Raw genomic sequence first — 23,417 nt, 5'->3', positions numbered from 1 at the left:
CTGGAATTTAAAGGGATTCTACCATTAAAACTTTATTTTTTGTGGATAAGACGTCGGAATAGCTTTAGAAACGCTATTCGTCTCTTACCGGTCTCCGCCGCGCCATTCCTCAGAAATACTGGTTTTTACTGGTATGCAAATTAGTTCTCTGGCAGCGATGAGGGCGTCCCCCCCGCTGCCAGAGAAAGGTCTCCAAGCGCCGCCTCCTTCTTCAACCGCCACGTCATGTTCAAAGTCTTCTTACAGCGCAGGCTCGTAACTTCTAGCAGAGCAGACTGCGCAGGCGCACAGGTCACGGGAAAATGGCCCCTTGCACAGTATAGTTAGTGGCCATTTTCCCATGGCCTGTGCGCCTGCGCAGTCTGCTCTGCTCGGTTACGAGCCTGCGCCAGAAGAAGACTTTGAACATGACACGGCGGACGAAGAAGGCGGCGGCGCTTGGAGACACTTCTCTGGCAGCGGTGGGGACGCCCTCATCGCTGCGGGAGAACTCATTTGCATACTGGTAAAAAAAACGATATTTCTAAGGAATGGCGTGGCGGCGATCACGTCTAAAGGTAAGAGATGAATAGCCTTTCTAAAAGCTATTCCGACGTCTTATCCACAAAGAAAATGTTTTACTGGTAGAATCCCTTTAACCCCATACTATTTGTTTTCACAAAATATTGTGTAAAGGCTCTTGCTAAAGTAAAATAATGGCAGCGAAAGATAAATGTGTGTCCTATTAGGCAGGCCAATAATAAGCGGCAAGTATCGGAAACAAGTGCTCCTAGGAACGATCGTTGCAGATAATTGCCATAAATTGCTGCCAGTCAGCTGACCAAGGAGTAAAGTCTTATTGGTCAACAGATTATGAAGGATCGGCACTACAGCGCCCAGTGAAGGAAGGGGCGTACTGCCAAATAGGGAAGGAACAATGGTAGTAACAACTATTCCTCCACCATGCACTTTGCATTAGCCAATGTAGACCAACTAGTTTCTCTGGCCATTATATTAAGACCTTTATACGTTCGTATACTTGGTTAAATCTTACAATTTAGCAATTTGAAACTTTGCCCAAGATGAAATCTTACTTGTTAGGACAACCATACTGTCAGATGGGGAAATGGTCAGCTCAGTGACATCATCAGGTTTCTTCACGGGAAAGAAGCGCACGAGGAAACTGGACAGTTCGATGGATGTGGGAGGAGCCCAAGTGACGCGCATTGTGTCAGGGCCAGTATTGGTGAAGCGCAAGTGCGTTGGGGGTGGCACGGCTAGAAATGTGCAACAATGAGACAGAGATTACTAAGTATATCCATGCACATTCAACACGAATACACGCACACAGACCCGAACATACTAACAGTCTTATAACTAACATATTATAGTAGTGTTATATTAATACTTTTTTGTAATAAAGGTTTTGAGATAAATTGTGTGTTTTGGGTTTTTAAGGGTCTACTTAGTCCATTAGTAATCTGCTATAATGGAATAGAATACATGGTGCCCAGTACTAATAATGTATTTAATATAAAACCCATTTTTATCCCGTTATTAAAAGGGGTTATGCAAGTTATTAGAAACAATAGCCTATCCTTAAAGAATAACTAAACTTTCAAAAAAAATTTCAGCATATATTAATTCTGTCCCCTCGCTTCTCTATTGAGCGCTCTGTCCTGTTTCTCATAGTGCACTGTGCATGGGCTTCTGTTTAATGCAGGGAAAAAATAAATTATTAAATAGTTATACGAGTTTGTATATAAAACAGACACATGCTTCTGACGTCATATGAAATAGACAATTCTCATTTCATATAACACTACAGTTCAAGTCTACCTGTACTATTTCCAGAGGTCGCATCACATCATAACATAGGTGAACGGCAACAAGAATCACAGTAAAGGAGAATTTCCTCTTTCATATGACACCAGACGCAGGTTTCTAAGCCATAGGGCTAGTTCACAAGGGCATAGAGGGGGCAGATTATGGTGCGAAATCAACGTCATAATCCGCCCCCTCACAATGTTGGTCTATGTAGACCGCCAGGCTACTTTGCCGCATGTTGCCGCTCATGGAGAAAAGAAGCGGACTGCCCTTTCTTCCGGCGGATTCCTCGGCTGGTTGAGCCGCGGCGTCCGCCTTGCGGCAGCAACCTCTGGAGTCGGCCCATTCATTTGAGCCTGCTCCGGAGGGGGAAGCCATGACAGTCGTGGGAGGCGGGTTTTGACCCAAGAGTGATGCGGCTCCCCGCGTCACTCTCGGTGCCAAAATCCTCGCTTCCGCTCCCAGTGTGAACTAACCCTTAGACTGCCCTTTTTGTACAGACCCCTCTACCCTTATTTTACCTGCATTACACAAAAGCCTGTACACTGTATAGTGTGTACAGATCTCAATAGAGAAGCAAGGGAAGGAACAAAGAACTGCAAGATTTCACAGAAAGGAGACAAAAGTTGTTAAAAGTATATTATTACAAAAAAAACCTATTAAAATGATAAAAATGCTGCCATAAAATCAAAAGAGGTTTGACTTGTTTATTTATGATTTAAAATATGTCATTAATTTTAGATCGAGGGGAGCCCCGATTTTAAGCTATTGTAAAAGCGGCAATCAAAGCCCATTTATAATTTACTTTAATGTCAGTGATGTCCATGTTCAAAACACTATTTTTCATAGCAGACCTTTACCCCCCTCCCTCTGCTCACACAGCTCGCCCATAGACGAGTATTATCAGGAGGGGAGGGGGCGTTCCTCCCCGCTCACACTGTACAGCATGATAGGCGCTGCTGTGGAGAAGGACGTTCCTGATAGACTGTCAGGAACGCCCTTCTGACTGTGAAGAGCTACGGTACCGGGATCCGATAGCACTTTACCCGGGGCACAGATCGGGAAAGCCGACAGTGCTCTGAATTCAGTGCACTGTCGACTTTTCAGCCGTATATAAAACTGCCTGTGCCCAAACCATGAAATGTCCTCTTTAATTCAGGGGCTTAGCTGTGCTTTCCTTCACCTAAAGTTAAGATTATCTCAGTTTTAATATATTAGCTAGGATCTAGCCTATAAAAGGGTTTCTACTCTAACAAGAGACTATTCATTTTTATTTAATCAATAAATGGAACCGGATAGAAAGTAAATTTTTATATAGCGTACACCTTACTGTAAAATGTCATTTTAAGTGGAAAACCAGACAGCCTAAAATTATTCCAGCAGATCGAACCAAAACCCAAGCCACAGCAAGCTCTATCAGTTTCATGCACTGCAGAAGGCGGACAAAGCTCTAGGTGGATCACCAGCATAGACGGCCCATTCAATAAGATTGAGGTTATAGTAAGAGTTCAATATTCTGGCACTCTGACATGAATTCAGCCAGGTCACATACTGGATAACACCAAGAGAAAGACGAATTACTGTTTTTTTTTTTCCGGCCAAGACAGCATTATAAAGTGCATGTGCCATACTGTTAAGACATTTTCCCCATCACTTAAGCCCAGCACTAAGTGGATAACCCATATTTCTGCCCCTGTCCCGCTGGTGAGCACATAGAGCTTTGCCCCTGCAAATTTGCAAGGAGTGTACAATCACCGGTTTGTTGCACGATTGTGGTCGGGGCGCTCTCTCCTCCATTAATCAGAGTTATCACGCTGATCTCATAGTCAATGCCGGGCTCCAGTCCTGAAACCTTGTAATACCCCTCTGAGGGGTGCACAAATTCTTCGTAGATGGGGACAGACTCTCCAGCAGCAACCACCGTGATTCGGTAGCCAATAATGGTGGTGGCGTTAATGGGAGTCCACCTCAGGTCAATGCTGGTGTCAGTTACATCGACAAACTTTAGATCAGTGAGCTGGGGGATTTCTGGCAGGGTGATGCAAGTCAACAGAAGCAAACATTGGTGGAGGCGGGAAAGGAAGCAAAGCAAGTCAGTCAAGGATTGCACAAAATTACAGGTAATTACTAGAAAGCAAATGATACTCAAAGTGTGTCTGATTCAATTAAAACAGCATGGAATTGATGCTTTACTCTTTATAGATTTGCAAAGCTTGATCTGACCGATCAATATACACATGCAATGACCATGTGTAACCAATGTACTATGCAAGCCATTGGTTTTTGCATAATTAAATATGAAGCAAGTAGCTGATTTCAAAGAAGGCACTGCAACTCCAACTAGATACAATGTGGCAGAAGGAAACGTGAAGTCTGATGAACAATTTCTCTATTCAACAAAATATTTAAAATAAAATTTATTAAAAAGAAATAATATATATATATTCCTCATTTCACACAGCGCACGTTTGATTACTCTTTAGCATTTGGAAGCCAAAACCAGCACTGGCCCCTAAACCCTGGTAAATATAAATTAAAGAATTATAATATTAGATTTTTCTAGTCCAATGCTGATTTTGCAGTCAAAATACTGATGCAAATTGCATATCAAATCTGCAATATGTGAACGAAGTCTAAAACGTAATAGTTAGGGTTGAGCGATTGTGTTCGGAAAAGATCGGATTCCAATCGGCGATCGAGAAAATTTCACGATCGCCATCGGAATTCCGAACGCGATCTTTTTATGTGAGATCGAGATCGGTGATCTTTTCCCACAATGCATTGCTTAGCCTTCACACTGAGTATACGCTGTATACTCAGTGTGAAGGCTCCGCTGCAGTTCCATAGGACTGAATGGAAGCAGCCGGCACACAGCCTTAACCCCCTGCGCGCCGGCTGCCTCCATTCATTGGAATGGGAGGCTAAACTAAACATCTCTAGCAGCTACTTCCCTCTAGAGATGACTGCTCCAGTGCCCTCCTTCTTCTTGCCTCGCTGCCCCGCCTCCCAGGTTAGTGTTTAAAGCGCTAGGTAGGCGGGGCTTGTGGCTTAGGAGAGTGTGGGTGGGTACAGGGCGGGGAGAAGTGACGTCTCCCCTCCCAGTACCCGCCCACACTCTCCTAACCCGCCCACACTCTCCTAACCTGGCAGGGAGGGGGCAGGGAGCAGCGTGGAGCGGCAGCGAAGCAAAGAAGAAGGAAGGCACCGGAGCAGCCATCTCTGGAGGTAAGTGGACACCAGGGGGGACTAAGTAGCCAGAGGATTTAAAAAAAAAAAAAAAAAAAAAAATCCTCTGGCTACTTTAGTGATTCACTACACAGCGTGGATTCTAACAATTAAAGCGTTCAATTGTTAGATTCCATGCTGTATAGTGAATAGGATTGCTTTTAAAATCCGATCTCCGATTAATTAAAAAATCCCATTGACTTGCATTGGGATCGAGATCGGGTTCGAATGAAAAATGATCGGCTCAACCCTAGTAATAGTTAAATATTTAAGCTACATTTCATCTACATTTCCCTATAGAGAACTTGGGAGTGTGAATATATTAATCTTAGCAACCCACCAAAACTCTTCTCCAACTATGATATATATATATATATATAGATATATATATATATATATATATATATATATATATATATATATATATATATATATGTGTGTATATATATATTCCAAACACAACAGATGTATATTATGTGTTGTAAGAATCTATATTGCCTTAGTTTTTGTTTTACTTGGCATTGCCTATAATCACTGTTTGCCGCAAAGTACCAAGATACGTCTTAAAGTCTCCAGACACACATTGGCATGTTTGGGCTTGGAGCAGTGCCGCAAATCCAACAGCAACAGTAAAGTAACCTCAGCAAATATTAGTAAGGTAGAGACGAATGCTCAAAGGCCAAGTCCACCTAAAATCAACCATTTAACACTAACTGGTCTTGAATGTCAGACAATACAAATAAAATGAGGACTTTATATTTCGTGGCTTGAATTCGTCGGATCAAGGACTTTAGATTTGCCCATATAATGACTTGACATGTCTGACAAACTTTCCATGTAGTTTTAAAGGTGGAGTCAGCCTTCCAATGCAGCAGACATATATGCAACCGATAAGTTTAGATATTAGACAATTTGTCAATTTTGGCAAAAAGGGGTCATGAAAAATGTCATCATATCTCAGGCAGGGAAGAGATGTATGTGAATGTACAGGTCACCAATCCAATAATAATAATAATAATAATAATAATAATAATAACGAGAAGTCACACTTTGCACAAGGGTAGCAAGAAATAGTTCCAGCTCATAATAGGTCAGATAATAAAGTCTGGGTGAATGAGGGTTTAGGGGAAACTAGTAATGTTGAAAGAGACAAGAACTTCTTAATATGCTGGACCCTTAAATCTTCATACTTGTGAAGGTGGAATCATCTTACTTCCCATTATCCATGTCATACAAATTCTACAAACACGGGTAAAGCCATCGTCATCCTTGATAATGTTATGCTACAAACACAAGTGGACGACACTTCATGGAGCGACAAGTCCGCTATAAAATGACCCTCTTGTTCAAACCTGGTGAATTCCCTCCAATTCCCAAGGTCTTCATTTTGGTAACATGGCCACCAACATCTCAGAATGTTCTTGGATGGACCAAGAGCAGAGCAGCAACTCAGCCCATCAAAGCACAGTGCACATCAAAGAGAAGGCCGAGAGGTTGGTAGCCATCTTATAGAAATTAAGTGGGGACCGGGAACAGTCCCATGAAAAAGGAGGCACCGGGTATTTTAACTATGTATGATTGGGACGTATTACACGAAGCCGAGGACCACTTTAAAGAGGTTATAGCCATGAAGATTTGTCCCTTCATACCATTGTGTTCATAGCTGACTATACAAAACCATTTTAGAAAAGTTTATATGGCAACATGCTAAAAGCAATGTAGTCCATGTAAAAAAAAAATGGTTTGTGAGTCAAATTCATCAATCCCATTGGTCAATACCTCAAGTTGTAAATAAATGCAGACGGGCACAAAATAGTTTGTCATTACCTTGAGTAACGATTTTGGATAGGGGCACACTCTCCTCATCCCCTTTAACTGCATAAACACTGATATTATATTCCACACCAGGGCTAAGGGTCTCAAAAGTAAAAGTGGTCTGCCTTGCATCAACATCATCTTCGGTGGGGTATCCAAGCTGTCTGTCGGTGGGAGCTGAGGTTATCCTGTATCCTGTAATACCTATGAAGCAGACAAAAAAAATAAATTAAAAATAAACCTGTTTTAAGCTATGGCCTCATGTAGCAAAACGTAGCTGTGGAGAAAGCACAGCGAAAACGCATGGTGGTGCAGAGTTATTCATTGAATTTTTTGCTGCTTTTTTTTCTCATCATGTACTGGAAGACCTAAAATTCACCTATATTTGTTTAGCCACTCGAAGTTGGACGTACTTGCATATGGCTCATTACATTGAAGTCCAAGTGGGTGTTCACACATAGGAATTTGACGTTGATTGGGGGGGATGGGGGGGGTCTACCTCCAAATGAGCCGAGGATTCTGCAAAGATTCGCTGCAGGACGCAGAAAAGAAAAAAAAAGCGTCCTGCTCAATCTTGCTGAAAGATGAAGAGGAATCCAAGGTGGATGTCCACCTCGATTTACTCCTCATGTTCCACCATGTAAAGGGATCCCTAAGGGTGTGAATAGACCTGTCCATTTCCGTAACGCCAATAGGGTTCAATGGAAATAGCATAAGTGGCTGCTACGAATTGGTTAACAGAGGACAAGGACCTCCTTCCCTTAAGAGGGCATACCTGCCATTTGTAGACTGTAGCTGTTCTATAATAACGGGAATACCCCTTTATTAGAGAATATTCATGAGCCATTACCTGGAGATGTACTTCTGTCCCAATAGATGGTCAAAGTAACAGAATCTGGACTTGGGTGGAAGCGCAGGTTTGTTGGAGGAGAGAGTGCTGTAATAAAAGAAAGCAACAAAAATTAAAGTGTGACTTTCAATAACACAAAAAGCCATAAAAGCAAAAACATAAAAGGCGCCTAATCGCTTACGTGTCACAACGGTCTTTGTAATTGGAGATTCACTCTCCTCACCATCCTTCAATACAGAGATGCTGTAGCTGTACTCAACCCCAGGGGTAAGCCCAGAGATAACAATGCTGCCGGATTCAGAGATGACTTCTCTTGGAGCTTCACCGCCTTGGCTTGGACGCACATCCAACTAAAATGAGAAGTATCAAAGTTAAGAGGCTCTATTCAATTAGGAACAAACCCCACTAAATATAATCAGCACATTGATGGAAAGGACATAATACTCACCACCCTCCTGCAAGAAAGCATTTACAGAAGACAAAAAGAAAAATAGGATTTATTCAATATATACCCCAGTTATTCCAATGCCGAGTAAGAGGATGCCCATAAATACATAGAATAAAATACAGATTCAATTAAAGGTATTGGATTCCTTTATTCAGTCTTAAAGGAACACAACATCTAGAAAGGAATGTAGACAAATATACTTGTCTTACGGTTTGCAGTAGTTTCTGATTAATCCTAAGGCAAATTTGTAGAAAGCAGATGTTGTGTATTGGCTCCATCTTTCAACGAAGACTAAGGCTGGTCTTACACGACCGTATTGATTTTACGGTCCGCAAGTTGCTGATCAGCAACCTAGACACCCGTGTCCTGCCGCATTCGCCCATAGAGTTCTATGGGTGAGTCCGCGCAGTGCCGTGAATTCACAACCTTTGCGGATCTGCTCTATAAAGTGCGGACCTCGGTTGCGGTTACGGATAATATATCTGGTGGTGTAAGAGGCTGCACTGAATATAATGTGTCCGCAATTGAAAACCCTTAATTGCGGACTTACAGTACGGCCCTGTAAGACCAGCCTGACTACTGAAAGGTTGGGCTTACCAAGGGGCACAGCTTAATATATTTGCTCTACTTTAGACAGGATACAGCAGAGAGACTCCTGCTCCAGCCAGTTCTTTTACACCCAGACACATGGGAAAGTATGGAGGAGGGATATGGCTGAGCTCCTATGCCCTGCCGATTCAATGGCTTCCAATAGTACAACATAATATAGGCTCATACCTTAAATCCAATCCTGGGAACAGGAGTCCAAGTAATGACTATGGTGGTCTCTGTAACCTCTGTGGTATATGGAGGAATTGAGCCAACAGGTTCCACTGTAAATTCAGAAGAGAGAACATGTAAATGATACTTCTACACACGGACACAGACATGGAAAAGTAGTATAATTTTGCAGGGCTATACAGTATCTCCCACACAGTTTTAACCCAAGGGAATAGCATGGGATGTTTACTGCAGTCTGTTCTCAGAGTCTGTGCTCCGGACCCCACTTGAGGTTAGTTCAACAAGGCATCATTTGCTTGAACCTACATCCTGCAGACTGCTTGAAGTGGTTATTCAACCCCTGCCAAGATCACTAAATATTCCGCTTTGCTTTTCACATCCAGCAGGCCTGTCCAATGTGTAACCCACTCGACTATTTGAAGAACAGTCAAGTGGTGTTTTAAACTAGAGACGCAAAACTTCAAGCTAGAAATTAGAAAATTACAAGTGAAAAGTGTGATGTTGCGAGTCTGGTAAGAGGACACAAGAAAGAGACAGAGAATTCCTCGCTGGACAGTGAGACATTCCAAGAATACTGGCGGGTTTAACCCTTCACTGCTGCACATAAATAGCAACAAGTAAGGTAGAAGAGGTGAGTAACCAATTCATACTCTGGGTACAGAGGATGCCTTGTGGTTGTCCAGAAAGAATTATCTGATTAAGGTCTACACAGAACCAAACTGCTCTAACTAAACATTCCAGATTATTTACGACGTGCTAGGTCGATCTTCAAAGGGGTAGTAAACAGGGCAGTACGGTTCCAGGAAAACGTGTGGCATCTACAGTCAGAAATGTAATAAATATATTTATTTTACTACACATTATATAATTTTTTACTTACAGGTTGAGAATACTCCTGTAGTTGGGTTACTTCTTTGACTTCCCTTCAGAGCCACCAAAGTGACTGTGTACTCAGTTCCAGGTTGCAAGTTTTTAATTTTGTAGCTTGTTGCAGGGGGGCTGACATGAAACTGGCTAGGTTGACCTCCTCGGGTCTGACCCACTGAAAGAAGGTAGCGGCCGATTTGGGAACGAGGAGCTGTCCAAACAATAAGGACTGAAGATTCTGTCAAGTCATCAAATCTCAGATCGGTTGGAGAATCCAATTCTAGAAGGGGAAAAAAAAACGGATTATGGGATGTATTCCACATGCCCTAGTTTTTACATATTGAAGAACTCTCATTGAATAGAATTCTTAAAGAGGGGCTGCCCAAGAACAGTCGGAGTGAGATAAAGGTGCCAGAAGCTGTATACGAGGTAGAAGACCGCAGGAAGCCATATTGCTATTCAAGTGAATGGGAGTGGTGGCACCTGGAACTGCAACTCTGCTCCCAATCACTTGAATAGGAGCAGTACCACGTCCGGCTATATTAGATATGAAGTGGATTGGCATGTAGAGATGAGTGAACAGTAAAATGTTCGAGATTCGATATTCGTTTCGAGTAGCCCCTCAATATTCGACTACTCGAATCGAATATCGAATCCTATTATAGTCTATGGGGGGGGGAATGCTTGTTTCAGGGGTAGGCAACGTTTGATCAAATTATACTTACCAAGTCCACGAGTGAGGGTCGGGCTGGATCCTCCGAGAAGTCTTCTCTGTGCAGCGTCCCCGTGGCGTCTTCTGGCTCTGAATTCACTCTGCCAGGCATTGGGCCTGGGCAGAGCCGATTGCGCATGCCTGCTTGTAGTGCTGGCAGAGTGAATTCAGAGCCGGAAGACGCCGCGGGGAAGCTGCACGGAGAAGACTTCTAAAGGTAGGAGAAGAACCAGCGTTGATTGGCCGACTATATAGCATTCGGCCAATCAATGCTGGTTCTGCATTGAACTTTTACATTCGAACAGCGAGTGGTACTCGATCGAGTACAAGTATTTCAAATACCGTAGTATTCGATCGAATACCTACTCGATCGAGTACTACTTGCTCATATCTATTGGCATGTAATATAGGTTATTGGTATCCATTTTTTCCCATTTCTTGGAAACCCTTTCAAACCATTCCACTCCAATATAAATTCGGAAGAATGAAACGTACTAGTTGGAAACTCTCCCACAAGCGGCTCGCTCTCTTGTCCACGATTGACTGCATATACTTCGAATCTGTAGTTGGTTCCAGGCTGCAAATTAACAACTTCTGCAAAGGTGCTTCTGCTGACTGGTAGGGTCTGAGGTTCACGACCTGGAGAACCGGCTGGTCTCACCACCACCTTGTATCCGGAAACTTCACTTTGTGGAGCGTTCCAGGAGATCACGATCCTTACATCGGTTGCTTCGAGCAACTGCAGTTCAGTGGGTGACGGTACAATGACTGCATAAAAAGAAAAAATTCTGATGACATCAAGACTTAAAATGATATATTCAAAGAACCAAAACGGGATAATCTTTCCTTAGAAATAATCCGAGCTCTCCAGTGAGCGTCGTGTTGCTTGCCAGCTACAGAACTTTACACAAGATTAATTCTACATTCAGAGCCAACACAGCGCTCCCATGTCTTTCTGTCTGGCCATGAATTTATACAAATATTAATTTTACATGAAATATATATTTCTGTATGACTTACGAAACATACAGAATAAAATCAGCTACGCCTGCTATAACATGCATTCTTTATCTACTACGTACATTGACAGGAGACAAAGGAGTGCTAGTGCATCTGTATTATATTTGGCCAACTGCCCCGAGCTCCTTACGGAGTGGCGCTTCATAAATCAGGCTTTTGGAAATTTGGTCAGAATTAGTAGAGCTTGGGGAAGTTTACATTCGATTACATTCAATACATCAAAAAACAAACCCGGGACGGGAAGATTTGCTTGTTTTTCCTGGCACTGTCCAGAGTCTCTAGCTCTGAGCACATACAGTATTGCATCCTACAAAGACATGTATGGTCCGCCATTTACCAGTTTGTGGGGTGCCGGTGGTTTCCCTTTGGATGACAATAGGGCTACTCTCTTGACTGTCCTCTACGGCATAAATGGTAATATTGTATTCAACTCCTGGATAGAGGTCAGAGAGAGTCACGGAGGTTGCAGTGTCCGGTAGGATAAGCTCGGTGCTCGCTCCCTCCGTAGTAGGAGAGTAGACCACTCTGTAGCCTGTAGAAAAGAAAGCAATTACTTTCCGCAGGAGGAACTTTGAAGAACACAGACTAAGCATTCATTAAAAGCTACAGTCAGATGATCCATAAGGTAGAGATCGCCTCACCTGTAATAGGAGCCTGAGGTTTGGTCCAGCTAATTTCAATAGAAGTGTCATCAACGTGTTCAATGTTATATTCTGGGGGACTATCAGGGGCTAAGGAGACACAAACGCGAATAAACATCAATTCCCATAACCATGATACAGAAGTACAAAAACCTAAACCATAAACATTGAAAAAAACCTGCATATTTTAGATTGTTCCGAATGACACTCACCTGTGGTTTGAGATGTGGACAAGATGAGGCTCTGCTCTCCCTCCTGGGTGATCTCATACACATTGATGTTGTATTTACGGCCAGGCAGTAAGTCTGGGATGTTGACTGATGTAGCGGATTTGGGAAGATCTATAATGGAAAAAAAAAAGTTTGCAATGAGACCACACTTTCAATGACACTTTCTACAGGTGAATCTTCTCTTAATATGGATTCTCATCTACCAGTCGATTGCAAAGGACGTATGGGTCGATCGCGGGATGCAGCCAGGGATCCCCGATGTATGCTTGTTCACAGCGCAGGCTGAGAGTCGACTCTCAGCCTGCGCTGTGAACAAGCACTCCGGACACTTGCAGGCCAGGCAGCAGCAGCTCCGGGGGATGACGCGCTCCCCACTCTTAGGGATGAAGGGAGCCGGGGTGCTGCTTGTTCACAGCGCAGGCTGAGAGTCATCTCCGGACACTGGCAGGCGGGGCTGCTGCAGTCCCAGCCTGCCAGTGTCCAGAGATAACTCTCAGCCTGCGCTGTGAACAAGCAGACAGCGGGGATCCCTGGGCGGCCACAGAACGCCGCTGTCTCTTGCTCTCACGCTCCGCCCGACACCGCCCACAAACACGCCCTGCCCCTGCCCACAAGAAGTGGGTAGTAGATCTTTTGCCTTGGTCAGTTTATAAAGTAGCTCACATGCTGAAAAAGTGTGAGCACCCCCGCTCTAGGACATCAATCTTTAGTGGTCTATTCCAAGTATGGGAACATGATTCTTGGAGACTGAACCCCTACTCATATTGACGGCCTAACCTAAAAAAAGGGGGAACCCCCAAGTGTGTATTCAACAAAACCACACATTTCTAAACTATGTAACAAATTTTGCTCCAATGCGCCAGCACTTATATATAATAAATGCTGCTCCACTTATCCAGTTACTAATCCTAGCTCATAGAGCATAGACACACACCACCAGTTAGTGAGTTGGTTGATTACCAGAAACTTGTGTATTAATGGTCTAGATTTATGGGAAAAATATGCAAATTTGTTTTCCAAAAGGATTTGCATATTTTTCCAGTAATCCCCCCAGTGGAGCGAAAACGGCTTTGTAAGTCTCCATATGCCTGTGAAGGTGCTCAATCCTTAAGGAGTGATATTATTCCCAGATCCTTGGTCTAGATTTGTTATGGAGTGAATTGGAGAGCAGTGATGACGCTATATAGAAATATTTTGGTACTATAGATCAGGATATAAAGGGTGCCCGATTTGGCCAGCCACACATAGAACAGTCAACATCAAAAAGCACATTGGATTTATGGACAAAAAAAAAACAACAAAAAAACAAAAACAAATAATCACAGGCATTCAACTTTTCATAGAACCAAAGTCCCATCGCGACTTCTGAAATAAGACATGAGCCTCCAATGGTCCTGGAACTTCGTAAGTAAATAAAGTGTTACCGCTACGAGCAGAGATCGGTTTGAAGAGTTATTTTACTTTATAATTTTAACCAGATATTCATGAGTTTGTAAAAACTCAAAATCCATCTCTGCCTCAAACAACCCACAGGCATTTTCCACAATGCTGAAGTCTAGTTCGCCAGCCAGGAACTTCTTACACCACTTGTCTACCAACGACACTCAGACAAAAATAACGGGCACTTACCCAAAAAGCGTTTCTCATCTCCCTCCTCACTAAGTTCATATTCAACGCGGAATCCAGAAACTGTATCAGACGCGGAGACCCAAGAAACCACAAAGCTGCTGGAGGTGATCTCAGTCACAGACTCAGAAGTGGCCACCAGTGGGGGGAGAGGAGTCGTTTCTCCAGTTAGGCTTTGACCTTTAAAGGAACAAGTATATGAAGCATATCAGTTACATTTAGGGTATGGTTTAGACACAAAAAAATTGAGACCATCCCCCCCCCCCCCCCAAAAAAAAAAAAATGTATACAAAAATTGGCACTCACATCAGATTCACTAAAATATTATAGAACATTTAGGTAGAAAGGAATCCACCACTCTTTTGCAACAAGCCTTCCTTCCCTCCTTCCAATGCTATCTTTTGAGCAGGTCTCCAGAATACAATGTAAAAGACACCATTTTGTACTGAGATTTCATAAAATGGGCTAAAACCACTTGAATGGATGAGCTAATGCTGGCCCAACCGTATCAAGTGATACTGTGAAGGACCCACCAATTCTGGGCTAACCTGCCAGCCATCTAAAGTTTAAAGGGGGACGGTTGACTCTCCCCCAATGGTGAATGGACTTCTTTAGAAAATAAGCTGTTATCAGAAAGGTCTGGCCATGCCTTACTCCATCCAGGGTACATGGGCACTCAGATAAATGTGACTAATGGGTTAAGTAAAAATAGCCAAATGTGTGTTCAGCTGACAATTAACTTACCTATATGGCCAGCATAAACTATTGGAATTAATGCTTTCGATCCTTATATTTGTTCCATACTTAACAAAGTCAACATAATGGAGCCCTTCCACTCAAATCACATATCCAAATATTGGAGCTTCTTCTGTTCTTTAAAGCAGGCTTAGCTTTGCATTTACATAGTAAACACTTCGACCCTATCTTAAGTGACAGATTTATAGGACCAAATTCCACAAGTCTTTTTGATGATAGACACACACAGTTCAGCAAATAAAAAAAAAATAAATAAAAAAAAATAAAAAAAAAATCAAGGAATCTTGCATCCAAGCAATGTCACCCAAAGTTAAGTTTGGGCTTCTTAAACCAAGAATACTGTAGATATTGAGATACGAATTTCCTACACGGAATGTAGCACTTACCACCCAATGTGGTGGAGGTAGTGGTGAAGTCAAATCGGGTAACCTCCTTCTGTCCATACTGCAGAACACTGACAAGCTGTCCTTCATATACCACTCCTGGTTTCAAGCCGGAGATTGTGTAGGAATTAAGGTGCCCTGGAATGGTTGCCTGTTTCCAAGTAACTTGTTTGTTTTTCTGGAAGAGGCAAAAAACTAAATATTAAACCAAAATTTAGTCCGTATTCAAAAAGCCAAAGCCACTTCATAAAAAAAATGAAGTACACAATAGCTCATTTCCCCATCAAGAGGCAAGACCATGTAAAAAATTTGGCAAAGCCATAACAATTAACTTGGAATACCCCCTCCCCCTCAAAAACTAATGAGCACTATTATAATGGAACTTCTGTATATGGTACAAATTCAATGGTCTCCAAATATTTGGCCACAAACTCCCTTTAGGGGCATAACTGCAACAATGGCTGTAAGACTAGGGAACGGCAAAGAGTCAACACAGAAAATCCATAGGACAGACTTAAGATGTGACTTACAGGCTTCCAACGTAGAATGTACTGCTTGATGTGAGATGGTTGAGGAGCGGTCCACTGAATAGGGTGCGAGTTGGGGTGGTTAGCATGGTCGGTGATTATCACCTGTACAGGTCCAGTTCCAGCTGAGAGAGAACAAAATTACATGTAATTATAGGAGGAGGGCAAATAGAACCTAACTGACTATAGTGAACCCAACCCTAGACATTTAAAGGCGGAGGTCGGCATGCTGGTTTTGATAATCTACCGATTTGCAACTTTTTAAAAGAAAATACTGGTGTAATAATCTCGGATTTCATCTACATGCCGCTTGCACCTTCATTCAACTTTAGTAAAACTGACCAAGTGGTTTTGAGACTGAGGTACTGAGGTGGTTGCAGAAGCCTAGTTGTTTTTAGAGCATTTTTTTTTTGGTAATTTTTAACTGAAAAGATCTAGTTCATGTGTGCATAAGAAGGATGTCTATTATCTTTTCAAAACCAACTGTATGACAAGTGGACAGCGTCCTTGGAATAAGCATACCTGTAGAAACACTGGACAGAACAAGGGGTCAACTGGTGACTCGCATACTACAAGGTCTACATTTCATACACTCTTACACAACATTCTGGGTTAAAGGTCTAACTACATTACTCTAAGTCTTAACATATAGAACATTTTTTTTAGTGACAAACATATTTAAGTACCACCTTAGACATTAATGGTATATTGCACAAGATCTAACATAATGACCAATAGACAAGGCCCCAACTCATCTCCATTCACCCTATTATCAGATGTGGCAGCCTCACACGATAGGGTCCCCTAAATCCTGTGTTGGTCCCAGAGGTGGGACATGCATCGATCAGACGTTTGTGGCGTATTCTGTGAACGTCCCTTGAAGGTTTAAGTTGGGACTACCTCTTTAATGGCTTTACCAACTCCACTCCCCAAAATGTAACATGTATCTTTGCCATATTAGGTTTGGTATTTAAGAAATAAATAAATTATATTACATATAATAAGAAACTGATCACAATAAAAATAAAAATTTTAAATAATTCCATTTCTAAGATTTTTTTTTTTTTTTTTGTAGGTGCACACAGTCATCCCCTATTCTTTCACCCACATCATTCTACATTTATCCATTCTGGATATCAAAGAACTTAATAGCTGATTTATTGTACCAATTGATTAAAAATCAAGGTCTGTAGAATTTTGTTTATTCCCGGAATCTCAGACGTTTGCACATCTGGTCACAGCAGGACATTGACCTGGACTTTATCCTTTAGTGGCAGCACTGACAAATCCTAATCAGATTGCAGTAAAGTGAAAGGCTAGATGGTCATTTACTCTGAACAACCTGAATCCTTCTATCAATATAGACAATTTTTGTACAAAAATTTTTTGTATGCCTTGTACAAAAGCTGCTGGTTATCACTGACCTGGGTAGGAAAGAGGTTGGCAATGCCATTCACCAATTCCATTGCCGTAGCAGTAGCACTGGTAGCTGACGCCGTTTACATTCTTCTCCCAAGATTCGCCAATTTGGTAAAATTTTCGCGTTTCGGTCTCTTGGCATTGATCTGTATGGTAATAACATAAGCGTCAATATTCGGTCGACTTCTGCAAGGGTTCGTCAGAGGAATAGTTTGTCTCAGGAAGGCCGACTCCTCTCATATGTTCTTAGAGTGTCATAAAAGGTTCTTTCTACAAAGTGTCTGTACAAAACTAGTGTAATATAATTTTCTTGTCAATTGAGAACATTTATACAGAAAGTTTCAACTTTCTACGTGAACTGTGCACCAAGTGACATCTTGTAGTTGAATGCGAGCCAAAGCAAACAATACTGAAATCCACAGGGTTTAGCAAGTACTGAGTGAATAAACAGATCTTATCGGAGAACTTGCCCTCACCTACCCTAGTAACAGATAGATCTCAGGTTATATATCTCCACACCATCAGTCAGGATGGAAGTAGTTCTCTTAAATTCCTATTCTTCAGCTTTATCAGATATTATCAACCATCGTAAAGGAAATTCACAATGAGAATGGCCGACTTAAGAAATTAGTCCTAGTGTGCACTGGGATTTTAGACAGCTCAGCGTGACGTATACTACAATTTTCGCGTACATTAGATTGCCAATATTGGCTGGTTCATGAGACACAAGTGTATTGAACTGACAGATACAAGACTCAGGCCTCGTTCATATGGGACACGGACCGCGTATTTTGGTCCAGATTCAGGCTTCCAACAGTTGCAGCTTCCCGCTCCGGAGTAGGCCCAAATGAATGGACTGCTGCGAGGCGGACACCGGGGCTGACTCTGCCATGGAATCCGCCTGAAAAAAAGGGCAGCTCTCCTTTTTTCCCCCATGAGCCAGAACATACCACTCACGGAAAAAAGGAAGCTAGAGGTCTACATAGACCTCTATTGTGAGGGGGCGGATTCTGAAGTGGATTTGGCGTAAGAATACGCCCCCCCCCCCCCCTCCTGCTCAGTGTGAACAAGCCTTCAGAGCGAACATAATTCAGATCAAAGACGCAAGATCACCATGTTCAAAAACATGACTTACCCACGGCATCGCACTTCCATCTGCCACGTCCCTGGCCAAAGCATGTGCAGTTCATCAAGTGACCCTCTTCATGAAACTTGTTGAAAGACTGGTTAACATCATAGGTGACGCCGTCCACAATACATTGATCTGTTACATGAGGCAGAGAAAGAAAATGGGCATGAGCAAAATATGGACAAGCTATAAAGTCTACAGGTTCTACATCTCTTGTATAATGAAGCTCTTCCAAATAAATCCAGTATATAATAGCATCACACTTCAGTTCACTATATGTAAAGAATATCGCGCTATACCATCTTGTATGGCGCAACGTATAGTATGAATGACACCTTTAAGAAGACGTTAATTGTTTAAGTTGAGGGTTGAGACACTTAAACAATATGGACATTGGAAAACTGAAGACGGACCATAAAAAATATGATATAAATTTAATAGTGAGAACCGCAGGGGAAATTATGTCGGGAGAATGACACAATGATTGAACAAGAATGGCAATGCGTTCATATAGGACTATACAGAAATTGTATACAATGGTCTTCAGTCTGTCATAAAAAGAGTGGAAATGTGGACTTAGTCTTTTACCTTTAAGCTGGGAATATGCAATGCAGTTCCATTCTCCACGGCCATTGCCAACACATGTACACCGCATCATGTGACCCAAGTTGTGCATCTTGTCCCACTGATCACCTACACGGTACATGACGCCCTCATTGGTGGTACAGATTTCTTCATGAGCTATGGTGGAAAGTAGAGGAGAAAAATAACAAGTTGTGAAAATTTGATCTCTTTGATAGCTAGACCTGTCTAGACATAAAAAAAAGCAGAAAAAAAAAAAAGTGCACAATACACACCACTTATACCATGTATAATAGGTTTCATGGCCGCACTGTACAGGTCTGTATTCTACATCCCCAAAATCCATGAATACAGTGGTGGGGGATGTGTGACCACCGTTTACTACCAATCCCTGTCTGTAGTCATCCAGCAAATACAGAATGGTGGACTCAAGACCCCTCATTATTAAGTGCCCCAATGCTTGGACCCCCTAATAATCAGATACTTCTCTCTAATGGACAGATAGTCATGTTCTTTGTGGGACAAAGCTTTTAAGGAGTTACAGCCCAAGCCTGGTTGCTACCATGTCTGGTAGGTCCCGTAAACATAAAATGGGAGATTTTATATAAGGCAAGATGCAGTCACTTTATTTAAAGATCCTCACCTGCCATGGGACAGAAGCCAAATTTCTGGTCCACATCATAGTTGAGAGTAGTTCCACACCATTTCATATTGTCACGACGGCCCTCTGAGGTACAGTCGGTGTAGTTACGGTTGTTGTACAGGAAAGGGAAGTGACAGAGGGCTCCATTCGAATTCCCTCCTCTTGTTTGAACCAATACTTGAAAAGGAAAGGAAACATTTGTAAATTCAAGGGATCAGGAAGATTACAACAAGACAATGCTTTCTGATCATCTAGGTAAATCTATCTATCTATCTATCTATCTATCTATCTATCTATCCATTCATCCAATATTATAGAAGTACAAAGACCGTTCTTACTTCAGAAAACTTTCTTGGCCTATAAGTGTTCAATTCACTTTTTCTTATCATCTTACCACGTTGTTCCGTGCAGAAAGAATATTTCTTATCCTCATCATAGTTGGATGTAGTTGCGCACCAGAGCTTTCCATCTTGACGTCCATCTGTTGTACATGAATAGTAGGTTCTTCCATCATGTATAAATGGGATTGCACAAGGATCACTGTTTGAGTTGCCACCATAGGTCCCCACTGCAACTGTATAAAACACAGAAAAAGCAGAATGTTAAATATATTTTTCAAAAATATTCAATATGAAAAATGAATATTTTTTTGTTGACTTTGCATAAAAGTAGCTGCACTCACCACTTTCCTCACAGCTGACTCCGTTGCCCAGGCATGTGCAGATCTGTTGCTGACTACCCTGTGTTTTGACCCATTTCATGCCCACAGAATACATGACTCCGCTGTCAGTCACACAGTGTTCAAGATCGCTGGCCGCGGGTGTGATTGCTTTTAGACCAGTATCAACCACTGTGGAGAAAGCAAAGTAAGAGTTATTACTTTTGTATTTTAATAGAAAATTTCCATTAATAAAAAAAAATATTAAAAAATAAAATAAATTGCAGTACCATATTCATATGCACACTATGTGCAATCTCTAACTGTGGTATAATATTCAGTAGTAGATACTTATTTTAATGGCTAACTAAAATGATGGCAGATTGCAAGCTTTCGAGGCTCTAGGCCTCTTCTTCAGGCACAGTTTAAAGGGGTTGTCCCATGGAAAGCATCCTATTTATACTGCTAGTTTATGTGGATTTAAGACTTTTCCTAAATACATTGCTTTATCAAAACTGCTTTGTTTGGCTGCTAACTTAATTTATTCACTTCATTGTGGACACTGCGTTTCTTTGGCCATGGGGCTTAGCTGCTCAGTTCCCAAGTGATGTAGCTGCCTGCTCTCAGGGGGGAGGGAGGGGCTGAAAAGCAATGGAGCTCCTCAGATAGGGGAGGGGGAGGTGAGAGCTCCGGGATTACTGTGCTGTCCATCTTCAGCTTTTCCACTTATCAGTGGGTTTAATTGAATTTGGCTGATGAGGGCTGAGATAAGGAGTCCATTACCTCTGTCTGTAATGCAAGTTGACTCAAATACAGCTCTGCTATATTAGTTTCCACATCAGCTTTATACTGTGGTAATGCATTTACAACCAATCCCTCATTACTGACTGCAAACATAGCAGAGCAAGTGAAACCCCGCTCACCAATGTGCCGAGAAATCCAGGAAGTGAAGAGAGCACAGAGTCCTGCAGGCTGCATAAAAAGAGTTATGGGAATACCCCTTTAAACACAATGTCTGAGGAAGAGGCCTAGAGCCTCGAAAGCTTGCAATCTATCATTTTAGTTAGCTATTAAAAAAAAGTCATCAACTACTGAAGACTAAATTTTTTATATTTCATATCCAATGGCTAACATGGTACAAAGATATTTTTCCTTATTCACATGGTGGCATTGTGCCCACACACACTGAAATGTGCCGTCAGGAAGTGAATATCCTTTCCTACAGCCGTATCATTCGGAAAGGGGATTTTAAAACTTTACCCCGTACTCTTGTCTTAATACCCTCTGTAGTGTTTCACAACAAAGGTCATGAGTGTTTGCCATCAGGTCACCATTACAACACAGTGTCAGAGAGCCTTGGAGGCCAGCAGCAAATGGAGAAGAATCTCAAAGATTAGTATGCTAAATAAGTTTATTTGTTGGTGATAGGAAGGTTAAAAAAAAATTCCAAAAAGAGTTCAATCCCTTTCACATTAGGCAGTTTATGCGAAGCTATACATGTCCTGCCTAGCTTCTTCTCTAGTAAACTTCAAGTCAGTACAGACAGAAGAAATTATTATTTCTTTGTGACCGTATAAGAAGCAAATGTTAGTCCTTAGGATTATAATCCAAGTAACTCACCGATGCCGGAGGTTTGTAGTGACGAATGTCTCTCACACTTCCATTCTCCTCGGCCATTGCCAGTACAGATACACTGCAGAAGGTTTCCTCTGGTATCAGTCTTTGTCCAAGTATCTCCAATCCTGTAGGAGGTTCTAGTGTCCTGGTCGTTACATCGGTCTATACATAAAAGATAGGACAAGGGTTACCAATTTAAGCCAATATAAAGATGGGGAGAGAAAATTTTTTTTAAAAAAGCAAAAAAAACAAAGTACTATGGTACGCAACATACACCAGGTTTTCCCGCAGTATCATAAATCTTATTCTATTTCAGAAGCCAACTAGCAGGATACAGAGGGAAATAAAGGTGTATGATCACACTGAATGTAGCAATACAGGAGGAAACATTATCTGATCCCACTCTGATCTTATTCCCAATCCGTTTGCCAAATTTTTGACCAAACTAATTTATCTCAGACCGGAATCTTCAGCCGAAACCCGATAAATTGTGGTAGTGATTGAAGCATGGGAACGTCTGCCAATGCAATTTGTTCTGGGAAACACTGAAAATGGTAACTCCCTGCTTATTATACAGAGGAAACCGTCCGAAATCTACAAGACTGCAAGATAGCGGGGTCATCTACATTCCAAGGAAATCCGGATCCATGAAAATGGTTTCCAAATGGTATAGGAAGATTTTGAGATAAAAAAAAAAAAATTAAATTAAAATATTTCCACGTTAGACAGTCTGTGGGAATGTGCACAGTCATGAACAACCGTCCTATACTCAAGACGCTGCATAATAGGGATGAGGTCTTCTCAAGCCTCTGCTAAATGTCCTATCGCTTACAGTGCTGTGTAAAGGGGGATGGGTAGAGTATAGTAGAATATACCAAGCATGGCGCTGCACATTCTGGAGTGGTGGAAACTGGTACAATACATAGGCGTGTCACATTTATTTGACAGCATTGCAATAACCTGCACACAAGGTGCCGATTGAATTGGAAATCATTTTAGGCCATCATCCAGGTATGTCAGAGCAAGCCAGAGAATCCAGAGGTTATGGCGATTTCGGAATGTATTCAGTTATAACCTCTGGATTGTCTGGTTTGCACCAATGAAAATCGGTACACACAACCGAGATGACAAGTTAATGCCACTCAACACAATGGCTATGACAAAACTACATGTTGTACCAGGCTCGGCCACTACAGAATGTGGAGCGCTGTGCTCGGTAAGGAAGAAGCCAAGGACAGCCCCTTCAAACAGTTTCTTGGTAGAGGTACTGGGGGGAAGGGGGGGTCAGACCCAGACCAATCTGATATTGATGGTCTATCCAAATGGCAGTATAAATATAATAGTCATGAAACACCCTTCAATGAAGCAAAAAGCAGAAATCCTCCTTGGAAGATACTTACTTCTAGAAGAACAGGTAATGCGACCACTTCCTTCTCCCAGGCATGTGCAGTCTACCATCATCCATCCCTGATAAGGCTTCTCCCAGGTTTGTCCCACCACATAAGATGTACCGGCGGTATTATCATAGCATCTCTCAGCTAAGAAGAGAAAACGGGACATTTTTAGATATCAATATCATATATAGTATTTAATCATTACTGTCTGAAAATTGGTCATCAGACGTTTTCACATCATGTACTCGCTGCGCAATATCCCCCAAAAAAACCCTATTCTCCAACATCT

General features: G+C 42.0%; 1 protein-coding gene across 5 annotated transcripts in view; it reads right to left on the bottom strand.

Annotated features, from left to right (window-relative positions):
* The window catches only part of FN1 (fibronectin 1), a 48,448-nt gene that overhangs the window by 15,240 nt on the left and 9,791 nt on the right, over nucleotides 1–23,417 (bottom strand). For 3 of the 5 annotated variants that reach the window (XM_075283964.1, XM_075283965.1, XM_075283966.1), the window contains exons 5-26: nucleotides 23,135–23,272; nucleotides 21,738–21,896; nucleotides 20,142–20,309; nucleotides 19,854–20,033; nucleotides 19,460–19,636; nucleotides 18,823–18,975; nucleotides 18,241–18,369; nucleotides 17,111–17,251; nucleotides 15,690–15,811; nucleotides 15,163–15,337; nucleotides 14,024–14,200; nucleotides 12,377–12,505; nucleotides 12,165–12,254; nucleotides 11,861–12,055; nucleotides 10,999–11,271; nucleotides 9,805–10,071; nucleotides 8,922–9,016; nucleotides 7,878–8,046; nucleotides 7,697–7,783; nucleotides 6,859–7,050; nucleotides 3,562–3,834; nucleotides 1,074–1,256 (exon numbers count right to left, since the gene is read on the bottom strand). In XM_075283964.1, the coding sequence (XP_075140065.1) occupies nucleotides 1,074–1,256; nucleotides 3,562–3,834; nucleotides 6,859–7,050; nucleotides 7,697–7,783; nucleotides 7,878–8,046; nucleotides 8,922–9,016; nucleotides 9,805–10,071; nucleotides 10,999–11,271; nucleotides 11,861–12,055; nucleotides 12,165–12,254; nucleotides 12,377–12,505; nucleotides 14,024–14,200; nucleotides 15,163–15,337; nucleotides 15,690–15,811; nucleotides 17,111–17,251; nucleotides 18,241–18,369; nucleotides 18,823–18,975; nucleotides 19,460–19,636; nucleotides 19,854–20,033; nucleotides 20,142–20,309; nucleotides 21,738–21,896; nucleotides 23,135–23,272 (3,672 nt within the window). The remainder of the gene's footprint in view (nucleotides 1–1,073; nucleotides 1,257–3,561; nucleotides 3,835–6,858; nucleotides 7,051–7,696; nucleotides 7,784–7,877; nucleotides 8,047–8,921; nucleotides 9,017–9,804; nucleotides 10,072–10,998; nucleotides 11,272–11,860; nucleotides 12,056–12,164; nucleotides 12,255–12,376; nucleotides 12,506–14,023; nucleotides 14,201–15,162; nucleotides 15,338–15,689; nucleotides 15,812–17,110; nucleotides 17,252–18,240; nucleotides 18,370–18,822; nucleotides 18,976–19,459; nucleotides 19,637–19,853; nucleotides 20,034–20,141; nucleotides 20,310–21,737; nucleotides 21,897–23,134; nucleotides 23,273–23,417) is intronic. The other 2 variants (XM_075283967.1, XM_075283968.1) reach the window with 1 other exon arrangement.

The sequence above is a fragment of the Leptodactylus fuscus genome, chromosome 8 (assembly GCF_031893055.1).
Source record: "Leptodactylus fuscus isolate aLepFus1 chromosome 8, aLepFus1.hap2, whole genome shotgun sequence".
Classification (NCBI taxonomy): domain Eukaryota; kingdom Metazoa; phylum Chordata; class Amphibia; order Anura; family Leptodactylidae; genus Leptodactylus; species Leptodactylus fuscus.
This window is presented reverse-complemented; position numbering and strand designations above follow the sequence as displayed.